Source organism: Megalobrama amblycephala, linkage group LG20 (assembly GCF_018812025.1).
Source record: "Megalobrama amblycephala isolate DHTTF-2021 linkage group LG20, ASM1881202v1, whole genome shotgun sequence".
In the NCBI taxonomy this organism is placed as follows: domain Eukaryota; kingdom Metazoa; phylum Chordata; class Actinopteri; order Cypriniformes; family Xenocyprididae; genus Megalobrama; species Megalobrama amblycephala.
Genome location: NC_063063.1, coordinates 7,006,520 through 7,030,675, shown reverse-complemented (window position 1 = coordinate 7,030,675; position 24,156 = coordinate 7,006,520). Strand labels below are relative to the sequence as shown.

Genomic DNA, 24,156 nt, shown 5'->3' with positions numbered 1-24,156 from the left:
TTGGCAGAAGTAGGAAAAGTGTTTCAGTGCTGCCACGGCATGACAAATTCAATAGTGAGCAAAACAAGATGAACAACTGGAAGCCCAGAGCCCATCTGCCCTTGTTATTGTCCTCCATTTATGTACTGCTTAATTTAATAAAGCGCAAAGCATGATGTTACAATGCGTCAACAGGAAAGCTTTCTTATGCTTGAAGTGGGTTTGTTGTGAAATAAGTACCATGGAAAAAATCTGCTGCCAGCACATCGGGCTCCTTCCAGCTATTTTGGGGATGATTAAAGCTATAAATCATCACGTCGTCAAATGTTCAGGAATGTTTTTAATCACTCAGCAAAGATACACAATAGTTTGGCTGCAACTGTATCCTCATTTCTAATTAGCTTGATTTAGTAAAACCAAAGGTTTTAATGTATTTAGATGTCGCACAGATTGCAAATGAAAACATGATTGTTGCCGGCATCCGCTGGAGACAAAAACTGCATTTAAAAAAGTAACACATCTTGTAACGGATATACAGGAAGCATTATTTATTCTTACTTAAGGTGACCTCATCCCCAAGATAAAAAGGACCAATGAACGCAGTCATGCATGTCTCATTAAAAAGTCCAGAAATGGTTCATTAATGACTGTAATGACTCTTATTATTAACATTGTCTTTAGCCAACAGTAAATAATATATAATAAGTATTATATTAAGTATAACAATAATTATTCATTATTACTAATTAAATTATAATAAAATTAGTTTAAAAAAATGATCAATTAAATATAGTAAATCATCAGTAAAATAATCACACTAAATGATAAAGTGTTTAAAGCGATTTATCATTTAAAAACCTCATGAAACTGTCATATCTGACAAGAATTATCCTAAAAATAAAAGTCCTGAAATAGTTCAATTAATGACTGTAAACCCTCACATTCCAAAAATCCTATTATTAAAGGGGAGGCTGATTATGATTTCACTTTTTTAACTTTAGTTAGTGTGTAATGTTGCTGTTTGAGCATAAACGACATCTGCAAAGTTATGATGCTCAAAGTTCAATGCAAAGGGAGATATTTTCTTTTAAAGAAATTGCTTTTTAAGGACTTCAACGAGCTTCTTCCTGGGATTAGTGACATCACTCAACCCTAAAATTTACATAAACCCTGCCCCTGAGAACACGCAACAAAGGGGTGAGGCCATGTTATTGCAATACAGTACATAACACAAATGCAATAGCATGTCATAAAAGTAAGATGACGACATAAGTTATACCGTGATTAAACTAAACTATACCTGTTCTATCTTCATGCAGCATATATTCTCTGGCTCTGTAGGATCTTACAACAGTTCCCACAATTTAAAGATTATCATGACAGAATATGCTAATCAATGACTTTAAGATAGTTAACTCCACATCAGCTACATAAATTTATCAGCTAACCATTCAGAAACATCCTGTTGTATTCTACATGTTGTCACTTCTTCTTGTGTCTCTCCATCATTGTTAGAACATAAAAGTCTGAACAGTTCCTGACATTTTCAGTAAGTCTTCCTGAGGTAACTGGAGCTGCTAAGCTGAGCTCTTGAAACTCCGCCCTCTTCTTAGGAGCAGCAGCTCATTTGCATTTAAAGGGACACACACAAAAACAGCGTTTTTGCTCACCCTCAAAAAGTGTCAAATTTAACATGCTATAAAAATGATCTGTGTGGTATTTTGAGCTGAAACTTCACATACAAACTCTGGGGACATCAGAGACTTATTTTACATATTGTAAAAGTGGCATTTTATGACCCCTTTAACATTGTCTTTAGCCGTATTATTATTATCATTATTATGTTACAGTAAAGTATTGTTATTATATTATTAATAATTATTCATTATTACTACTTAAATCATACAATTAATTATAAATAACATTGTTTTAAATCATCAGTAGATAATCACAGTTAATAACATAGTTTCTAAAGCTATTTATCAGTTAAAGACCTCAAGAAACTGTCAGGTCTGACAAGAATTATCCTATTTTTACATATTTAAAGGGATAGTACACCCCAAAATAATAAAAACTGTTTGGTTTCCAATATTCTTCATTATATCTTTTTTGTGTTCACCACAAGAAAGAAATTCATAACTTGAGGCTGAGCAAATAATGACAGAATTTTCAATTTTTGGGTGAACTATCCCTAATGTTGAAACATGAAGTAGGAAAATAATCAAATTAATGATCAATTATGTTTTAAAATGCCAATCACATTATATCTGCACTAGAACCACAATCTACCACTTGCAATTTTTAGTCGGTGAAGAGCGTTTTGGATAAAAAATAGCATATGCCTTTGAATGGTGCATTGTCTCAAGGAAAACATTTTATTCAACTCAAAGTTGGTTTCATTGTGTATCAGACATTGCCTCCTTGAGGAATAAATATGAATTGCACTTATTGAGTCATCAGAGATTCAATTGTTATTAAGAAAAAATATACTTACGCTACCACGTACCTCTGGTCGTTAGCGACCCAATACAATCAGAAAACAGTAATTCTTTTATATATTTTTTCTTGTTATATTGCTTTTAATGTATAGATTAAGGAATACTAATAAGGCTGAAAAAGGTAGTAAGGTAGTAAATGACGTCCCGGGTCGCTAAAGACCCGATGTGTTTAAGGGTTAAAACTGTTTCAAAGTAAATCCGACACCATTTTTTTCCCACCCCTCCAGTAAGTAGGAAGTCATTTTTTAATGTACTCCATTGGCCAGTAGAGGGACTGTTGTTGTCTATGAGCTGAAAGGTCATCAAGCTCTTGGCTCAGGAATTACTCTATCAATCAGTTTGGGAACAAAAAGAACGGCTCCAAAACAGCACTCAAACTGTTTGAACATGTTTTCAAGGCATCCCGTGTAAGCAGCTAACTTCACCGCAACATGTCAACACTGGAGCGGAAAGGCTAATGAAGAGCTAAATCAACAGGCCGTAAAAACATAGAGGCATGGAGGAATATTGCTGTAATTTGATATACTGAAGCACAGATTAAATGGACCAGTTTTTTTTCCATCAATCACAATCTGTTTGAGTATAACTAGGAATGTATACTGAGACCTTTAATAATAGGAATGACATGAACCAAATTAATAATTCAACAATAATAATCTTTGACGGCATTGCACATGCAGAATGTCTTTGTGATGTGAAATAATCGTGCTCCGCAAATAAGAGCAGAGAGATAGAAAATAATCAGCATTCTTTTTCATATGTACTGCCGGCTATATTTATAGTTGTATGTGGGTTTTCTCAAATGCAGTGGAAAAGTCACTATTCAGCTTTAATAATACATCACTTTATATGGCAACTCAGCTATTTAGGCTGAGTTACACAGCGTTGCCATAGTGCTGGGCTACTTTCAGACAGCTAATGACTTGTGGGAAAGGTGCCACAAAAACCTTATACAAACAACTTAATTAGATACGCTGTTCCCTTTTTGATTCCATGAATATGATCCTGCATTTCATATTCATCATTTTATCTTGCTGAATAAATCAAGAAAGTCACCAGAAAGTCATTTATTTAATCTATTATCAACCTCGTACAAACTGATGAAGCAATTTTGCTTGACAAAAGTGAAACCTAAGTGAATAAATTTTACAGTAAATTAAGAGAATTTGGCTGTATAAACCGCGAGTGCCATATTCTGTTTTATTTTAGGACTTGAATTAATAAATACTGGTGGGAAATCCTCTTGGCATCTCATCAGTGCTATTTGGAAGACCCTTTTTGAAGTCGTTCTAACCTCGAGATGTAGGTCTCCTCATGAACTCGCAGTTTCTCTGTGAAGTCGCCCTGTTGAACACACAAGAATTTGTACATCCATAAAAACGCCAAACTGATCCAGGGTGGAGATTACAGTTAGATGAGTGAATCTCGGGGTGGGGGTCATATTTCAGCCCAAAAGCAAGAGGGAAAAAAAAAAAAATCTGTTTTGCTTCAAAAATGTGAAGCCTATTGGACTATTACAATTTTTTTGCATTGTGACATTATTTTCATGACATTTCTATACATCTGCCCCCTATATTTCTCGTTCTAATAATAGTAAAAAAAAAAAAAAAAAAAAAAAAATGTAAAAAAAATAACATACACAATGTAGTATTTTATTTTATGGCATTTAATTGATGCCAATCTCAAAAAAAAAAAAAAAAAAAAGCTTTAATGGTCCTTAAAAATAAGCTTGATTGTTTTTTACTGTATTCCACTTATTATAGTAGCATATTTTATAGGGTTTTATTTTATGGCCTTTAATTGGTGCTGATTTCACACAAAAAAACATCGTATTATTACGTTATACTATTATTGTAGTATATTATATTATTGTATTACAGTAATGATAATCACCTTTGGGAAGAATGAAAATAAATGAATAATTCAATTTTAATAAATAAAATATTACAGAAATAAGAATACATAATGTCACAATTAAAATAAAATAAATAAAGTAATAATAATAATATATAAAAAATAAAATAAAATAATGGTCCTAAAAATAGACTTGATTGTTTTTATACTAAATTTCATATTTTCACTCCAATTCCATTAGTACATTTTATAGTATTTTATTTTATGAGCTTTATTGATGTTGATTTCATAAAAAAATGTATAGATTTTTATTGTTACAGTATTGTATTGTACATTATATTATTGTATTACAGTAATAATAATCACATTTAAGAATAAAAATAAATTAAGTAATTAACAAATCAAAGTTGGCCTGACACACCAAACCGACGCTCAACAGCCGATGGCCAAGTAGCACGTCAGTTCTGCGCCTGCGTGAGATGAAATGCCTTTCTGAACCAGCAGGTGGCAGTAGCTGAACAGCCAATGAGAATGATCAGATGGCCCGACGGACCGACGAGCTCCAACTTTGGCCGACGAGGACCAACTTCAGCCGACGGTGCGGAACACACTGAGAAAACTTAGTCGGCCGACAAACAAAAACTGCCCGACGGCCGACAGTCGGCTTGGTGTGTTCTACTGTTTAAGAAAACAGAGAAAAAAAACGCCCATAGCTTTCCCTCTCGTAACACTACAAAGACAGTTCACCTACCAAAATAAACCACATAACATGTAGAATGAAGGTGTATTCATGCAAATTTCCCGCCAGTCCTGTATAAACTAATGCACGCAAAGATTTTTTTTCTAATACAATGTTATCGTGAAGAGGCGGAGAACAACGGAGCTATAATGAACACACATGTTCGAATTATGTGTTTGGAGGTTGAATTCAAATCAAATACTGCTAAACTACTTCTGAATAGGATGTCTACTTAATAAAATAGAAATATATGGTTGAGATCGCTCAAATAAATGGAGGCGCACTTAAATGGTCAGATATGGAGCTTGGGTGACATCTAGTGAAAATATTTGGTACTGCGCCCAACAAAATCTTACTGAAAGCTCATTTTTATATCAACCTAAAATTTGGAATGTTTACATTTTTGGCTTTGATTTTCTTGCAGTTTAAGATTAAAACATGTTTTGTAGTATATTATTATAAAATATAAACAATTATATTTTTACATTTTCATAAACTTAAAGGGTTAGTTCACCCAAAAATGAAAAATATGTCATTTATTACTCACACTCATGCTGTTCCACACCTGTAAGACATTTGTTAATCTTCAGAACACAAATTAAGATATTTTAGTTGAAATCCGATGGCTCAGTGATTCAATATGAATATTATAATAATATAATTTAAAAAAAAAATATTAATAATACAAAGCGACGAGAATATTTTTGGTGCGCCAAAAAAACAAAATAACGACTTATATAGTGATGGTCGATTTCAAAACACTGCTTCATGACGCTTCAGAGCATAATGAATCAGCGTATCGAATCATGATTCAGATCGCGTCAAACCGCCAAACTGCTGAAATCACGTGACTTTGGCGCTCCGAACCGCTGATTCGACACGCTGATTCATTTATGCTCCGATGCTTCCTGAAGCAGGGTTTTGAAATCGGCCATCACTAAATAAGTCATTATTTTGTTTTGTTTTTTGCCACACCAAAAATATTCTCGTCACTTTATAATATTAATATTGAACCACTGTACTCACATGAACTCACAGGCCTCACGGAGCCATCAGATTTCAACAAAAATATCTCAATTTGCGTTCCGAAGATTAATGAAGGCATGAGGGTGAGTAATATATGACATTATTTTCATTTTTGGGTGAACTAAACCTTTAAACTTCTATCAGTTTTTTTTTATTATTTCACTTTCATAATTTATTTCACTTCTACAAAAATCTGTCACGTGTCTTCTTTAAAACAAGACCAACCTTAGGTCTATATTCCAAAGCATTCTTGAATTACAACCATTTATGTTTGGATAGTGCATTTTCATGTCTGTGCGAAAAAAGGGGGTGACAGTTATTTAAACCTGTTTTTCTCAAAATTCCGTTCCTGGAAATCAGAGCGATTAGCCGACTTCAGATAACCATAACTTTTGTTACAGACAAGCTATGAAAAAAGTATGTTTATATATATATATATAAATCACCTTTGAGAATGAGTATTACAAAATAGATAAATAAACCCTCGTGAATAAAATACACAGCAAATATTACAGAAAAGAGAATACATAATGTCACAATGTAAAAACAAAAACATCACAGTCCTACTAAATTCTATTTATTTTTCCTTCTTGATCTTGTGATGAAAGGTTCATGGCATTCATTGACTCGCTGTAAAACAATCTATTGTACTTGTGCATATTTGTACGCAATGTTCCAGCTTTAAATAAAAACGCACAACACAATTTGTGCTGTGAATTTTCTCGACCAGCACAAAGGCATATTGAATGCCTCTGGTCCACATCTGGAATGGTAATGTTATTGGTAAGGAAGTCATTCTCAGTAATTCCAGCATTTGTAATTTTCAGTGTTTCTACCATATTAGGTATGATGAGATCCACAGAGTCATGGCATTCCTGGGAACTTTTGAAACAAGAATAATATTCAAGGGAAAAAAAACAAATGGAAAGGAATAAATATGGATGTAGCAAACACTTCAAACTCAATGTGGATGGATGTGATATTAAGCATGCTTCACAGTGACTTCATCCGCACCCCTGAGCCATACTGGTTACAATTAGCATAGAAAAAAAACAACACAATAGAATCTATTGAAGCAGCAAGATTTTTACCAATCGTTTTACATGAGGTTATATTTAGCAAAGTGATATATGTAATTGACCTTCCTCTGACATTAAAAGGAGAGGAAAAGCCCAGGAGAATTGATGGAAATAGCGGCGGCTCTACAGCGTATCACTCAGATGTAAGATGCACACACAAGCCACTACAAATGGGCTCTCAAATTACAGAGCGTTTGCCATTTGAAATAAAGGCTTGTCACACAGACGACAAAGGTCTTCATGGAACATGGCAGGAGAATTGAATGACCCCCATAATCATTATTCCCATCAAAGTGAAAAATTATGTATGTCTTTCTAGCCCCTCCTGCTCGTGTCTTGACGGCGCGGCCCACGGCAACCTTTGCCGTCTCAAACCTCCCAAAAATTTGGCGTGCAAAAACTTGTGATAGAGATGACACAATTTAGCAATCTCCCTGGTTGGTTTGTGCAATCGTGGCAGTCACAGTAATTCAATTCCACCTTAAGTCTAGCGTAAAATTAATCACGATATCTGCCAGCAGCTGTCTAATGTACTTTAGGTTATGCAGAGAATACCAATGATATTAAGCAGGAGAGCGATATTCAGGTTTTAATTTAGGATTCTTTTTTTCTTGGCATAATCACACTGTGGGTGGAGGTTTGTGGGAGTACATGAGCGGAACCATGATATTTTCAGAAATGCTGTTTCGATACATAGTCTGTTATTCATTATTTGCCTTTTAAGATGTTTTATTAATGCTATCTGTGATATTCCTGCCCTCAAGCCATGAATGCAATTCTTGTGGAAACTGACTCATGCGAAATGAAAAACAATTTTTTCTCTCTCTCTCTCTCTCTCTCTCTCTGTGTATTGGTAGTAATCAGTATATTATTTCTGATAAACAGGCTGTTATAAAAGGCTACTCGGAAGGCTTGTTATTTGCTCAAGGGTGTATACCTGCAGTTTTGCTAACATCTCCTGGGTCATTTCCCTCAACACCTCTCGAACATCTTCCACACTGAAGCCCATGTGATCCTCTGGACTTTCTTCTAGCTCAGCTTTTCCAGGTTCTTCCATATTCTCCTCCTGAGATTCCTCCGTGCACTATAAGGTCATTTAAAGAAATAGTTCACCCATAAATAAAAATGTTTTCATTATTTATTCACCTTAATGTCATTCCAAACACAAAATATTTCATCCGTGCAGGAAACAGATTTTATAAAGCATTATTTTGCAGCACATTTACTTGAAATTTGTGCTGACATTCGCCAGGAGTTTGATTGACAGGCGATCTAACCAATCATAATGCCGAATCCGCCATTTTGTCCGACAAAGCAGTTAGGGAGTTAGCAGATTAATATAGGTGAACTTGAACTTGAAAAATGATGTGTACTGACATCTTTCCACGATTGAAACAACATTCCTTCTGATGTTCATTCATGTTTATTTGATGCTATAAATTAACTAGTAGGAAGAGATGATCGGTTCACGAGGCGCTACAGCGATCGGTCACGACACATTAAAGAGCCACAAAACGGTATTTATTGTTTACAAATTTCTTTAAAAATGACAAAATTTGAAATTTGAGACTTTGTTTCATATCAAAAGTAACCTGCTCTGTCTTGTCTGTCGACGCGCTGTCAGTGTCCTCTTTGCTCCGCGATGTATTTTTCACTGTGTGAGAACATGATGTGTGCCGAGAGATCGGCATTGACTTGTTGGACGTAGCAACAGTAACTAAAGGGGGCGGGTCTTTGTGAACGGTCATTTGTCATAAAAATTAAAAAATTATTAGTTTTGTTCGTGTCACTTAAAAAAGCCTGATGTATGCCCAATACGTTTATATAATATAATATAATATAATATAATAAAAAAAATATAATAAAATAGGCCAATACACACATATATATATACACACACACACACACATATATATATATATATGTGTGTGTGTGTAAATATTTCTTAAATAAATTCATGTATGTGTGTGTATTTATATATACATAATAAATATACACAATAAACACATATACTATATGTAAACACAAACTTTTATTTTGGATTCGATTAATCGTTGGACAGCATAATCTGATTAAACCTGCAAACATTCATTACGTATGAAGGACAACTGTGTTTATTTATATTCTTTGGCAAAATGTGATATAATTTATACTGCACAATTATTGCTTTATGAAATAACTGCGATTAGATTGAAAAACCAAGACCAGATTATTAATCAGTAATCATGACAGGCCTATACATAGTGTAAATATTGTATGGAAAAGAGCATCATAAAGATTCTCAAAATTCTCTTTTTGTGTCTCCATAAAAACAGCATGTAGGTTTAGAACGATATGAGGGTGAGTAAATAATAAATGACAGTTTTGGCTGAAATATCCTTTTAGTCACATTCTCCACATCTGGCTTTCTGCAGATAACTGGTGGTGGCAAAACCAGGTTAATGATTACAAGACAAAATTAATGAGTACAATGAAAATCAAAATAGGTAAAAGTTTAGGTTTTGACCTCATTTTAAAATATATGGCATATAATGATACATTAAATACTAAGCCTATTAGTTAATAACATTAAAAGCAATTTATTTTTCTTAGCTTTTAATGTCAAATTGCAGTGAGGAAATGTATTGAGCGTTCATGTAGAAAGGCAGAACTGAAGTATCTTGTGTGGGAAAATCATAAATAAGTAGTAGCACAGCACCTACATGTGGCCATTTTCTGAACAGCACACACTTTCAGGATATGGCACACTGTGCAGATTCTGCGGTCGAGTACCCACACGTTTTGGCAAATTTTTTTCCGGGATAAGGATTTTTCTTTTTTCAATTATAATTTCAATAAATATTAATAATAATATAGAGATTGCACACACAAAGTGCAACTTCTAGCTTAAAATATTCTAAAATATGCAATGCAGAGTATGCAATCAATTTACTCCAGCAATCTTACATATATGTCCAATAAAAACAGGATATTCAACTTGATTGAGTGAATCATGAAAAGTGGGAATTACATATTAAGGGTTGAAAAGAAGGATTTGTAAGGTCAAAGAAAAGCTGGGCAACACTGACATAAATTCCCACGACTTTTATGATATTATTCATTTTCATGACTTCTTTCCAGTGCTGGAAATCCCTGATATTTCAAGATTTTCCAAGACTGTGGGAAAGTCAAATAGATAAATTGTCGAATAGATCTCTTTAAAGGCGAGTGTCATTTTTATGACATTTATATATACAGTAAATACTAAATTCATTTTTTTTTTGTACTTAAATCATTAAAAATACATGAATACAGAAATAGTTGCAAAAGAAAATTCTCTCGGGGACTGAAAAAAAAAATGTAAAGATAGCAATTGAGCTATGATGTAATCCTCCTGCTATAATATATGATTCCCTCTGCTCAGTACAGTCTATGTTCTCCAGCTGTACAGCACTGTGTCTGTTAAGGAAAAAGGTTAGTCATACTTGGAAGCAGATTTGTGTTTCCTCTGAAAATGAGAAACATGTGAAACGCATCTTCTCTGAAAGGGTAATTCCAAGCAAAGACTGAACCACAAAAAGAATACAACAGTTTACTGCGAGCCAAATACATTACAACAGTTTTGGATAGTGCATTATTACAGGGCAGGAAAGACAACATTTTACCTTTTCAGGTGTTTGGACACGTGGGGGAGCCACATAATGGAAGTACAGATCAACGGGCATGCCCTCTTCCAGCGGGGAGGCAAAGTCAGCTGGCATCAACTCAATGCATTTCTGAAATAAAAGACCCAACCTTTTAAAATCCATTAAAATCTTATTGAGGATTATTTATTGCAACTTTAAGTAGGAAACTGTAGTCGACCGGTCTTTATTGCAAAATAAAACCAACAGAATCCTGAAACAAAGCAACAACTAATTAATAATAATTGATAATGAAAATAATCGACGGCGAATCTGACTAACGATTAATTGCATCTGCGCAGTGTTCATGGAAAACATCAGTCACATCACTTTAAAGTAGTGAATAATACATTTGTGTGGACAAAATGCATCTAACATCGGAGGACAGAGAGTGAGCTTCTGCGGATTGATTCAAACATGAGAATGCGTCATATTAAAATTTTTGAGCACCGCTTTCCTAAGTGCATAATTTCCATTTTATGGTTGAATCCTTATTTGCAAATGTTAAAAAAGTCACAGAGTATTTTCATTTTGTATAAAGGCTCGTCTCCGTTATCTAAAGTCTTTGGTTAAACTTCAGACTTCAGTGAACAAGCGCCAGTAAGCACATGCATCATAAACATAAATGTAACACAAGTAAGAGCAGTAACAGGAATGCACTACTAAAACGTAGCAAATATAATAGGCCTATGTTCAGATGAGTGAATGTGTGTTCTTCCTACCTCGCAGTTAACATTTAGGGTGTTTCACTTTGAAACCGTTTTCAAAAGCTTGCGTTTCAGGTCCCCAAAACGCTGTTTTCGTGTAAATGAACGGCCAAAAGGCATAATAAGTTTTCGGTTTTTAGCTGATAATGGATTTTAACTTCTACTTCCAAATGATAAGCAATCAGTTTTTGCACATAATGTTTAATTGCACATAGCCTACATAGATACATTCAATATATATGTTTTCATTGATTTCAAATTGCACATTGTTGGATGACATTGGACAGGTTGTGGAATAACAATTCTGTAAGTAGTTGATTAAAATGTATCTTTTCCCCCATCCAATTAATCAATTATTTGAAGAAATAATCGCAATATTAATCGATTATCAAAATAATCGCAAGTTGCTGTGTTCTTGTTGCGGAAAATAAATTAATGGGCATTAAATATTAATTTTGAAATTATGTTCAGATATTCAGATTCAGATACTTCCTAATTTTCAAAAGGGTTAGTTCACCGAAAAATGACAATGGACCCTTCGCTAAGCCCCGCCCTCCTTAGTTACTGTTGCTACTCCTGTCAAGCTTTGGCGTCTGGCAAGTCATTTACAGTATGTATGCACCGGTGTCAGACATTTTCAAGAAGATAATTAGTCATTTTTGGCGAACAGGTGAAATATCTGAGAGAGCAAGACAAAAGGGACTGGAGTATGCATTCAAGGGATATATTCACGACATAATATGCAACCGATTAGAAAATAATTTGATCAAAATTGAAGCTAAAGCTCCCAGCGCGAGCAGCAGCCACCTCATACGCTGACCATTCAAATGGGAAACACACCATTTATTGAGGAAAAGCTTTGTTCATCCACAGCAGGTTAAGTGAAATTTGTGAAAATAACCTAATAATTATAAATCAAACAGCTTATCCATAAGTCTGGAATAAACACAAGATGTTAGCCTGACCACTTTGATAACATTCTCCCGCTTATATTTTTAGCACGCCATGGCTAACGTAACTCCGTCTTGCCTTTAATCATTTTATTTCACGTTCAAATATATGCATTATGAACAAAGAACCGTCATTATTTCCAAGCAATGATGTACTGAGTTAGCTAGCTAGCTAACCTACCCGTCAGATTGTCCTACCTGGGCTTACTGCATGTACATCAATATTACATCATTGTTGTCATGATAAATAACACAAAATTACTGTATATGCATTATTATAAGGGTAGGTTAATGTTGGGGTAGGTGTAGATGTTAATAAAGCCATAGACCACGTTAATATCACGCTGGAAGCACAGCTGGTAACGTTAGCATTTTTTTCAGATTTTGCTAACGTTACCTACTGTTTCAATGGGAGGTAGCAAAATCTGACAGGGTAGCACAAATTGTCAGAACACCGGCATTTCTCCCCTTGAGTTTTAGGTTTCGGGAAGGGAAAAAAAATCCACCACCCCGTCCAAACTTTTAGGATACTGGGTATCAGGTTAAGACCATCCATAAGCACAACGCTTCGGCATGTTCCCTCACTCGAAAGCTTGACAGACCTCCCGCGCCTAGTAATGGTTGCTAAACCACGATTGGCCTGTGGCGGTTTTCGGGCGTGGCTTAGCGAAGGGTCAATTCTGTCAATAATTTCTCACCCTCATGTCGTTCCAAACCCGTAAGACTTTCGTTCATCTTCGGAACACAAATTAAGAATTTTTTAATGAAATCGGAGACTCAATTGCTTTGTATGATGAACAGATCAGGTTGTTTCATTTAGGCTTTTATTCACATATAAACATTGATCAGCGAACATAAACAGAAGCTCAACTGAAACTGCTTGACACGCAAGAACAAACCTCTAGCTCCAACATGCTGCGTAACCTCATTGGAATGAACCTCACATCAAGTTTATATGTGAATAAAAGCCTAAATTCAATCTCTTCATCATATAAAGCGATCATGTCTCTTCAGAAAACGTGGACTAACCCACTCAATTCATATGGATTAGTTTTACAATCTCTTTATGAACTATTTGAAGCATCAAATTTTCAGTTACATAGCAGTCAATGGAGAGACAGAAAGCTTACGGGTTTGGAACGACATGAGGTAATTAATGATTGAATTTTCATTTTTGGGTGAACCAACCCTTTAATATTACTGTAATGTTGCAGTGCTAGACAGATAGTTTTGTACATTGTAATAAACTACTTTTTTTAATAGGGCCTATAAAATATACAGGTTAAATTATATTTTCAACTCTAACCATTATTTTACTTATTTATTTGGAGAGTAGTCTTAATAAGTGGTATAGTGTACAGTCGTAATTTTTTGGGCCTGCATTAACAGCTGAGTTACATTTTCTCTTCATTTGGCTGTAACATTTTACTGTTCATTTGGCAGAAGGCCCTTCACCCAGAATCCAAAACTAGTACACTAACAAAAACAAAGAGTCTTGTGGTTTGTATATTGAACATAATTACAATTCCAAATTGAGGCAGGGAAGTATAACAATGCTCTTTCATTACTGCATTGTTTCCCATTATTCCCAATGACATGATTCATGCGTGTTCCATCTCAAGCAATAAACAAATTAAGGTCAACAGTATCATATTAATAGGAGTAAAAATAGAATGCCTGCTGCGATTCATTGTCCTGTTTTGCTTTTGTTTTATTTGTAAAACATCTTGATTCAATAAACTGGTTCCAATTTGAAAGGAAAAAAACAAGTACATTAATATTCAAAATGTGCTTTGAAGTCCCTTTCAAAACAAATAAAAATGGTTCTGTTACATGGTGTTCGGTGCCATTGTATCAGTGACCTAGATTCTGTTTTTGATGTTCACTGTAAGATGCTCAACTGCAGCTATCATTATTGTTATGCTACAGCATAAAGCACCATTCAGACGCTAAACAAATCTGAGCCTTGATGTTTGATGTAATCAAGTCTTCCAATGTACAAATCTCCGATATACAGATGTACCGTGCACACAGAAATATTGATGTAAATGGAATAAAATGATTCATTATATTCTCCTGGCTTAACATTTTGAAAGTGTACTTAGAGTGTGATCTTTACGTGTTAATTATGGATGAGCAAATCAGATGGGAGGCAGTTTTCCTCCTGAGAGGGAAACGACAACCTGTGTATTGACCAACCACTGGCCCAACGATGGAATCCAATGGCATGGACGTTGGTATACTGCATGTAGGCCTTTTACTTGCATTTCTGTAAAGGTCACTTAATTTGAAAAAGGTCTGCAAAGTTACAAAGCACAAAGTCCACTACAAAGGGAGTTATTCTCTATATCAGTAAGCACTTTTTCTGAACTACCTGAAACGCCTCAATTGTAGTCTTGAGTTTTCTTCTGGGAATGAACATGTGACACTATTCCTCATTTAAATAATTCCAACCCAAGGCATACGCAAAAAAGGTGTAAGGCCTAGTTGAGTTGCATTAGTAGTGTGTTGACACTCACGGTTATGGTAAGGGGCGTGACATTTTCGAAACATGCTCAAAGCTGGTTGACCAATCACATCACACTGGTCCAGCCGACCAATCTAGCACATATGCTTTTTGGAAGGAGGGGCTTTATAGAAACAGAAACTAAACAGAGCAGACAAACTGAGAAGAGACAGAGCAGATGGACTATGAAGAAAGGTGCAGCAATATAAATAATGCAATAATGTAATGTACGTTGATCAGCGAACGTACACTGAGCTCAAGCATGCTTGCTTGATGCGCAAGAACCAATAAAGTTAATTCTCGCATTTAAAGCAAGTACGGCTGAGCTTCTGTTTACCATATTAGATTTTGTATGTATTATGTATATTAGCTGATCAATGACTATATGGGAGTAAAAGCCTAAATTAAATCTGTTCATCATAAAGTGTTTGTGTCTCTTCAAAAGATACAGCTTGATTCACATGGATTATGAAGAGTCTGAGTTTTGGGTGAATAGACACAAAGCTTCAATGGACACAAAGCTCTCAAATTTCATTAAAAATACCTTCATTTGTGTTTCAAAGATGAACAAAAGTCTTATGGGCTTGGAAGGACATGAGAGTAATTGATGACAGAATTTTAATTTTTGGGTGAACTAACCCTTTAACTCCTGCTTGCTTATAATTAAATTTCGTTTTCTTAGTCCCTTTCTTTCGACTTGCTCAAGTCAGGAAAAGACAGAAATCAGATTTCAGATAAAGTGCCTACTGCTCCATTCATTCATATAGAAAGTCTTAGTGAACTTTCAGTGACTTGAGCCCGGGGGAAAGGAGAGGGACTAGAAAGAGGGGGGCTCATAGATGGGCAAGGAGAGAAGTTTCGGTGTCCTATATGCTCTTTCTTTGAGATCTTATCTCCAGATTAGTTTGTTTATTGTTTTAGTGAATTTACTATGTTCAGTTATCAGGAAATTCAGCTTTAAGTATTTCCCACAATGGAGGATAATGCTCTGAACATGACTGAACTGGTGTTTGAGACAAAACAAATCATTCAAATATGTTGGTTTTGCATAACTGTTGCATCGAAGCCATTTTTTGTGGCCTAAAAAAAACATTCAAGCTGACAGGAATTTATAGCGACATGAAGTGACATGAAGCCATTAATTTTCAATAAGAAATTGTGATTTTAGGAGATGAGCAATGACATAATGCTGTGACTACTGGACAGTGATCCATCTGATATAGTTGGATTAGCAGAAATGCCAATTAGCAACCAACAGCACAGAGACTCGCGAAGCTCCTGTGATTTCATTGCTGTCATTATGAACGAGGCTTCAGCTAATCCAGTGTGACTGATAACAATTTGATTTGCAATTTGATTATCAAATTGAAGAAACATGAAAGGTCAGCCTCTGTTTTTATTACTCGCCTTCTGACTCTCTCACATAACCACTTTATGACTTTTGACAATTGGCATGAAGTTTGGTCCACTTTGCACCTTATTTTGTCTGCAAAAATGTATGAAAGCAGAAAAAAATTTCAATAAGCAACAACTAATCATCGAAGGAGTAGTTAAACCAAAAGTGAAAATATATTGTTATTGTCACACTGCACTGTGTTGTGTAATCTACAACACAGTAAAATGCAAGATGAACGGGATATGAGAAACTTTAATGAACACGGAGAAATCAAACAAGCAACTACACATTAAACATCAACGATAACTCAGATGATACCGAACAAAGAACTGAGAGAAACTGGGCTTATATACACAGGTATGGTAATCAACGAAACAAGAAACAGGTGTGAAACTCAATCAAAAACCATATCAACAAATAATTAACGAGAACTCAGTGACAGGGAACACAGGATAGCTAAACAGAACAGAACATGACCGCACATCCATACAGTACATCCCCCTTTGAGAAGGTGCATTCTCGTGCCACAAAGTCCAACAGACAAGGGAAGGAGGCGGTTCCGGAGGAGGACAAGGGGCAGGAGACAGATGAGACTGTTGAGGAGCTTGCAGAGGGAAGCCCCACAGAGGAGACGATGGTGGGAATAGCCAGGGAGGAGCCAGAGAGAGACCCAGACAGAGGGACTGCCGATGGAGGTGGAGCCGTGTGAAGTGAAGACCCAAGCGGAGCAGAGGAGATCACAGTGCTGGACTGGAGAGCCCAGACAGAACCGTAGGCTGCAGGACCTGCGGGCTTGGCAGACAAGGGTGGAGCCAGTGGGAGCGAGGACAACGGTGGAGCCGGACAGAAGCGCCTGGTGGAGCCAAAGAGGTGGAGGGACAAGGCAAAGCCGAAGGCTTGGAAGTCCAAGGAGCAACCAGGGTGATGACTGACCAAGGCAGAGCCAGAGGGACAAAGGAGCCGACAGGGTCGACAGGCCGAGGTGGAGTCCAGGGGATCCTTATACCAGGGTGGAGCCGGCCACCGGGAAGCCCAAGGCAGATCCAAGGAACTGGGCGGGACCACTGAAGGAAGAGCCAATGAGCTAAAGGGAGCCAGCAGCGACTGGGCCACAGAATTGGATGCACTCAGCCGAGGAGGAGAGAGGCTGAGCGGAACCAGCAGCAACAAAGGAGACATGGAGCTGGATGGAACCAGCAGTGATTGGAGATTTTGGGGAATGTCATCCAAATCATCAGACCATTCCTTGTGTACAGGGCACAGCTCACCCTCAGCGGTGGTAGTATGGACAAGACTCCACTCCATGCCTTCAAACTCCACTAACACTCCCTCTGAGGTGAACAAAGATACCAGCTCACACACCTGGTCAGACTCTGCAGGCTTGGGCTCAGGGTGTTGGGCTGTGGTTCGTTGTCCAAACACATAGAGGGTTCAATCTCCGGGATGAACATTGGCTAAGGCTCGAGCTCTTAGATGGACATAAGGGCCGGCTCACACACCTGGTCAGATTCGGCTATCCTTGGCTCTGGGTCTGTGGTGGGCGTGTGGATGTATTGGATGGATTCCGGTTCTGTTATGTCCTAGGCCAAGGACATCAACTCTGATCTGCAAATTTTGGAGATCATGGCATCTTCTATCTACCGGTTTTTAGCGTTTGTAAATGCCACGCTTAAAGACGCTGCTGTCGGCCGCTTCACAGTTCCTATTCCCGGTGCGAATGCAACCAGGAACATGGCCTGGGGGAGAAATTAGTTCTCGGGGAACTATCCTAGTGGCTAGTTCCTGTAACTGAGTTCCTAGAACTACTTCGGTGCAAAAGCCTCTAATCAGAAACCATAGCAACAAGAAATGAATGAGAACTAAGGTAAAACAGTGACAGGGAACAAAGAATAGCTAAACAGAACAAAACATGCCTGTTACAGTTATTTATTCACCATGATGATTTTTCAAACCTGTTTGATATTCTTTCTTCTGAAAAAAAAAAAAATAAGTAAAAAAAAAAGTAGAGGAATGTTCAAAATAATGAAAGCGAATAGCAACCAGGGACTGTCAAGCTCCAAAAATGACAGAAAGTATCATAAAACTATCATAAAAATAGTCCATGCAACTTGTGCGATATATTCCAAGCTTTGTGAAAGGAACAGATTAAATTGTTTATGTGTACATTTATGCACTTAGCAGATGCTTTTATTCAAAGCGACTTACAACAGAGTTGGTATTTACTGTATATTTACTGAAAATCCAACTGAATGTTCCCTTCTTCCATAGCTATCAGGGGAAAGGAAAGGGAGTAGGGAAAGAAGGCTTCATATGGGCAAGGGGAGAAGTTTGGGCAAGTTTACAAAAACGTTTTGGTGTCCCATGCTCTTTCTTTGAGATCTTTTCTCCAGATTAGTGGGTTTAAGTGCATGCATGCTGTCTTGTGAAAATTCTTATATTCAGTTATCAGGAAATTCCACCTTACACCACAATGGTTTCCCGCAATGAAGGATAACAGCATGGAGGAGACATGTATGGACATGAACAGTCCTCTGTAACATAAAACTATCATAAAAGTAGTCCATATGATTTGTGTGATATATTCCAAAAATAAGCTAAAAAAATTGAATTGAATTTTACGTTTACATTTATGCATTTAGCAGACTTTTATCACAAAGCGACTTACAGCAGAGGAATAGTCTTTACTATTTACTGAAAATCCCACTGAACATTCCTTTCCACCGTAGCTATCAAATCTCATTTGTGCAATGTGATTATGCACATATTAAAATTTGGTGCATTGTGGCGCATAACGAGACACAACAAAACGAATGACATAACTGACATAAAACTTGGTGTAACACATTTTGACACATTTAGATTAGGAATGACATGAGAGTGAGTAAATGATGATTCATTTTTGAACTATGATTTGACATGTTTAAATGTTATCTTACCTCTATTTTCAGGAGTTGCTCCTCTCTTCTATGATTGAACAGTAATTCATATAGTCGGTAGTGCTGGAAAAGACTGTTTAATGTATACACATAGAGAAGAATACATGAGATGACATGCATACTGTCAAAACTGTTGACAATATTCAATCCCTTGATGTGCCAGCAGTTTGTAATTGTGTAATTATGGTCAATGATTAGGTGTTTGACAATAATCCCAACTCTTACTGCTATAATATTGCAAATACTGCAATACTACATTAAAATTTAGATGATGTACTATGAATAATAACTCAGAAAAACATTTATATTTTAAATGAACATGCTCAGTAAAGGAGATGGACCATCACTAACAAGCAGCCTGAATTTAGGTCTTGTAAATGGAGCGTTACTGAGGCTTTCAAGCAGAAAAATCAATCATGCTCAGGTATAATACACATATTGCGTGTCATTTTTCAACACTGTGCATCAGTGTTTCTTCCATTGCACTTTTTGCTTTCTAAAAGACAGATGATTTCCTTGCAGCTTGTTATTCGCCACTGTATTCTGCATGCTTTACAATCAGCTGCTGTATGCATTATGCATAACATTAATTATGAAGGCCATAAAAGGAATATATTTTGCTTGTTGCCGGCTGTCTAATGGCAAAGCAGCATCTTGCATCAATTAATAATGTGTGACGGGAATGACCTAATCCATATTCAACAATTAAACACGTGCACTTAAACACAATCAGTGTATTTAGGAGGAGTGTATTTAAAGGATGGATGTGACATTGTGAGACAAACCTGGTCTTGAAGTAATCTGTGATAGCTTTGATTTGATCTGTGTTGAACAAAAAACTGGCTTTAGCTTCTGTTGATGGGGACTTTCTTGTGGCAAGCACTGTTTGGGTAAATGCCTTGAAATTATCAGCAAATGATGCCTGTTTGTCTGAAATAAAATGCAATAAAAGGCATTGTGTTTATTTGCACACACACTCTGTGACCGGTTTCTTTAAAATAATTATGTAAATGAGGTAAAATATCTGCACTATGCTTTGCGAATTCACTCCATGTTCTCATTCAGTGCTGAGATGAATGGATTTTTAAAAATACAGCAGACCTAAAGCAAAAACTGTGGTTGAATTTCAAATTTTATTTCAGAGAACGCCACTTACTTTTTATGTTGTCGAGTAGTTGCTGCAAAAGTGCCATGATAAATGAGATTTGCTGAGAAGTGAAGTTCATCTCTTTGGCCCACCAAAATCCATTGACAAAATATTCCAACAATGCAGCTTCTTTCAAACATGTTTGGTGCTTTTTGAAGTTCAGTATATCCTCAAACTGTCTGAAAATGTAAGACAATACAATATATCATAAAAGTCATTTCATATATGGAAATTAAATAAGAAAAAAAGACACTTTTATATGCTTATTTTTTGTGATGATTTCAGTACACTTACAACTGCACTTGGTGCACAGGCAGGTTGAGGAGGATATTTATTTGGTCATGCTTCAGAGCTTCCCACTGAGGAAAAGATATCTTAATTTCCTAGAATATGAAGATAATAGGCTACTATTACTAGAAAATACAATTAAAAATAAACCTAACCTTATTAATAAAGTTCACCAGGGTCAGAAATTAAAGGGATAGTTCACCCAAAAATGAAAATTTTATATTTATCTGCTTACCCCCAGGGCATCCAAGATGTAGGTGACTTTGTTTCTTCAGTAGAACACAAATGATGATTTTTAACTCCAACCGTTGCAGTCTGTCAGCCGTATAATGCGTGTCAGTAGGAACTCCATCTATAAGAGTCAAAAAAACACGCACAGACAAATCCAAATTAAACCCTGCGGCTGTCAATCTGTTTGTGCGAGAAACCGAACAGTATTTATATCACTTTTTACCTCTAATACACCACTATGTCTAACTGCCCTCCACATCCGGTTGGTGAGGTCTGATCGTGCTCTGACAAGAAAGTGATGTCTCACACTCATTGAAGCAAAGCGCCAGAGATCACTTCCGTCATCAGAGCGCGTTTTTTTGACCTCACTAACTGGATGCTGAACGCAGTTGGACATAGTGGTGTTTTAGAGGTAAAAAATTATATAAATACTGTTTGGTTTCTCACACAAACCGATTGTTTCGTGTCTTAGGACATCAATGTGTTGTCACGAGTCACAGGGTTTAATTTGGATTTGTCTGTGCGTGTTTTTTTGACTCTTATAGATGGAGTTCCTATTGACACGCATTATACGGCTGACAGGCCGCAACGGTTGGAGTTAAAAATCATCATTTGAAGAAACAAAGTCACCTACATCTTGAATGCCCTGGGGGTAAGCAGATAAACATCAAATTTTCATTTTTGGGTGAACTATCCCTTTAACCACATCACGAGTTATCCATAAGTTAATATTTTATTATATTTCACTTTCGTGATATTTTACAGTATAGCAGTTATGAATTTAGTACTTTTGCAGACACTCCGAAAATCATCTGTAAAAATACTGCATGCAAAGAAAAAGCTAACAACTTCAACTTTCAACCGCAATTGACCCTTCGCCGGGAGTTTGATTGACAAGCGATCTAACCAATCATAACGCCGAATCCACAATTTTGTCTGACAAAGCAGTCAGGAGTTAAAAGATTAACCTCGGTGGACTTTAACTTGAAAAATGGTGTGTACTGACATCTTTCTGCGTTTGAAACAACATTCATTCTCGTGTTCATTCAAGTTTATTTGATGCTATAAATTAACTAGCAGGAAGAGATGATCGGTTCATGAGCTGCTTGAACTGAGGCGCTACAGCAATCTGTCACGACCATGGTCACGACACATTAAAGAGCCACAAAACGGTTTTTATTATTCAAATTTCTTAAAAAATTACACAGTTTGAAAGCTGGGACTTTGTTTAAAGCTGCAGTCCGTAACTTTTTTTGGTAAAAAATTATCCAAAATCAATTTTTGAGCAAGTACATAACCAGCCAGTGTTCAAAACTATCTCATTATCTTAACATCGATTCACAACGGAAAGTTTGTAATAATGGTGGATTTCCGTGGGAAATTCGAGCATGCAGCCATTCGTCCGTAAACAGAAAGGAAGGAGTCCAGGCTAGTCGGTTTTATCACATGAGGATGCTGTTGGTAGTGGATCATTTATAGCCTTTTCTCACAGCAGCTGAAATAATTAAACTTATCATGACAATCATCAGTGACAACTGGAGATTCAGCCGTAGTCAAAAAGCAAACGACTTTGGACTGCGGAGTGGCAACAGAAATTGAAATCTACAGGTAACGCTAATATACACATAGTCATAGTAACGCTGATGTTGTTAACTTTAACGATTTGAGAACAATATAACAGTAATAATAATTTGCACGGTTTGGCATGATCCAAGCTAAGCAATCGTTAGATTTAATCATTATTGGCAGCACAATTTTTTGTAGGCCTAATGCTTTTTTCCTCAGTTGGTCAGAACAAAAGTGGCAGAAATGCTACTTACTTGTTCAGATGATATTTTCCAGTGAAAATTCTTATATTGGTCATACTTTCAAGATGTAGAATCTGTGATTCTGAAGTACAGTATCCACACCGGTGCGGTGACTGACAGCAAGCATTAGATTCATCCGCGCTGACGAGCTGTGCCGAGGCACAACGCACATACAGATAACTGTTCCGCATATGACTGCAATTGCAGGTTTCAAACAAGAGATGGCGACAAAGAGGAAAAATCGCGGACTGCAGCTTTAATATAATAAGTAACCTGCTCCGTCTTGTCTGTCGACGTGTTGTCAGTATCCTCTTTGCTCTGCGATGTATTTTTCACTCTGTGTGGTGTGACAGCGCCACGGCTTGTCGGATAAAGCAACAATAACTAAGGGGGTCTTTGCAAAGGGTCAATTACATCTAAATCTACTGTTTCATAATAGATCTTGCGCATTATTTACAACTACTTTTGAATTTAATATTTTATTTGACGTTAATTCTAAACGTTGAGATTAAGATAAGAAACATACCATCATGAAATATGAGGGGAAAACGTTTGATTTTTCACACAGGCTTTCATTATAGATCGGTTGTTATGCGCGTTATAGCTATGACACGGAATCAAAGTTTAATTACCTTTTTAAGCGTTAGTAGCCTATACAATGCAAAATGTTTGTGAATGTTATTAATAGCCTACATGTTTTAATGTATTGGTTTGCTTTCTGTTTAGATTAGCAGGGATCTTTTTCAAAGTTGTACAGGTAACACCTCATTTTATATAGGCCTATAGCAATCGTGCAAACAACGAGTGAGTGACTAGACTAAATCCATACACACGGAGCCTAGTTTACGTACACTGATCCGAGTAACGTTATCATCTTTATCTGCTTCTTCTCCTCTCTTTATATTCTCTGAGTTTTCAGGGACTCTGCCGCTCTCTCGTGATCTCTCTCTTCCAGACATGTTGGCTGTATACTGTTGCTCTGGAAACAGCAGTGGGCGGGGCATGTGAGTGGATATATTGGAGCGAAGTGAAAGTATAATTTATATTATATAACGTTATAGCCTATAATTAGGCTATATAGGCTATATATATATATATATATATATATATATATATATATATATATATATATATATATATATATATCCATAATTATCTAAAAGTGTAGGCTACTCTTTAGGTATAAATTGAATGATTTGCGATTCGGTTTGATCGAATCATTCAAAAGAACCGTTTGGACATCATTCTTCACGCACGTCACGTAACAATTTATTATTTAAAAATAAAATAGGGCAAAGACAAGTTCTGTAGTTATTACCTAAAACCTTCAGTTTTAAAGCAGCCAGATTA

General features: G+C 36.3%; 1 protein-coding gene across 1 annotated transcript; it reads right to left on the bottom strand.

Moving 5' to 3' along the window:
- Nucleotides 1-3,529: 3,529 nt before the first annotated feature.
- cabcoco1 (ciliary associated calcium binding coiled-coil 1) lies at nucleotides 3,530-23,803 on the bottom strand. Its single transcript, XM_048171246.1, has 8 exons — nucleotides 23,658-23,803; nucleotides 20,774-20,862; nucleotides 20,489-20,658; nucleotides 20,118-20,262; nucleotides 19,333-19,405; nucleotides 10,820-10,930; nucleotides 8,113-8,259; nucleotides 3,530-3,821 (listed from the first exon to the last, which is right to left on the bottom strand). The coding sequence occupies exons 1-8, from the start codon at nucleotides 23,763-23,765 to the stop codon at nucleotides 3,738-3,740; spliced, it is 927 nt and encodes a 308-aa protein (XP_048027203.1). The 5' UTR covers nucleotides 23,766-23,803; the 3' UTR covers nucleotides 3,530-3,737.
- Nucleotides 23,804-24,156: the final 353 nt, after the last annotated feature.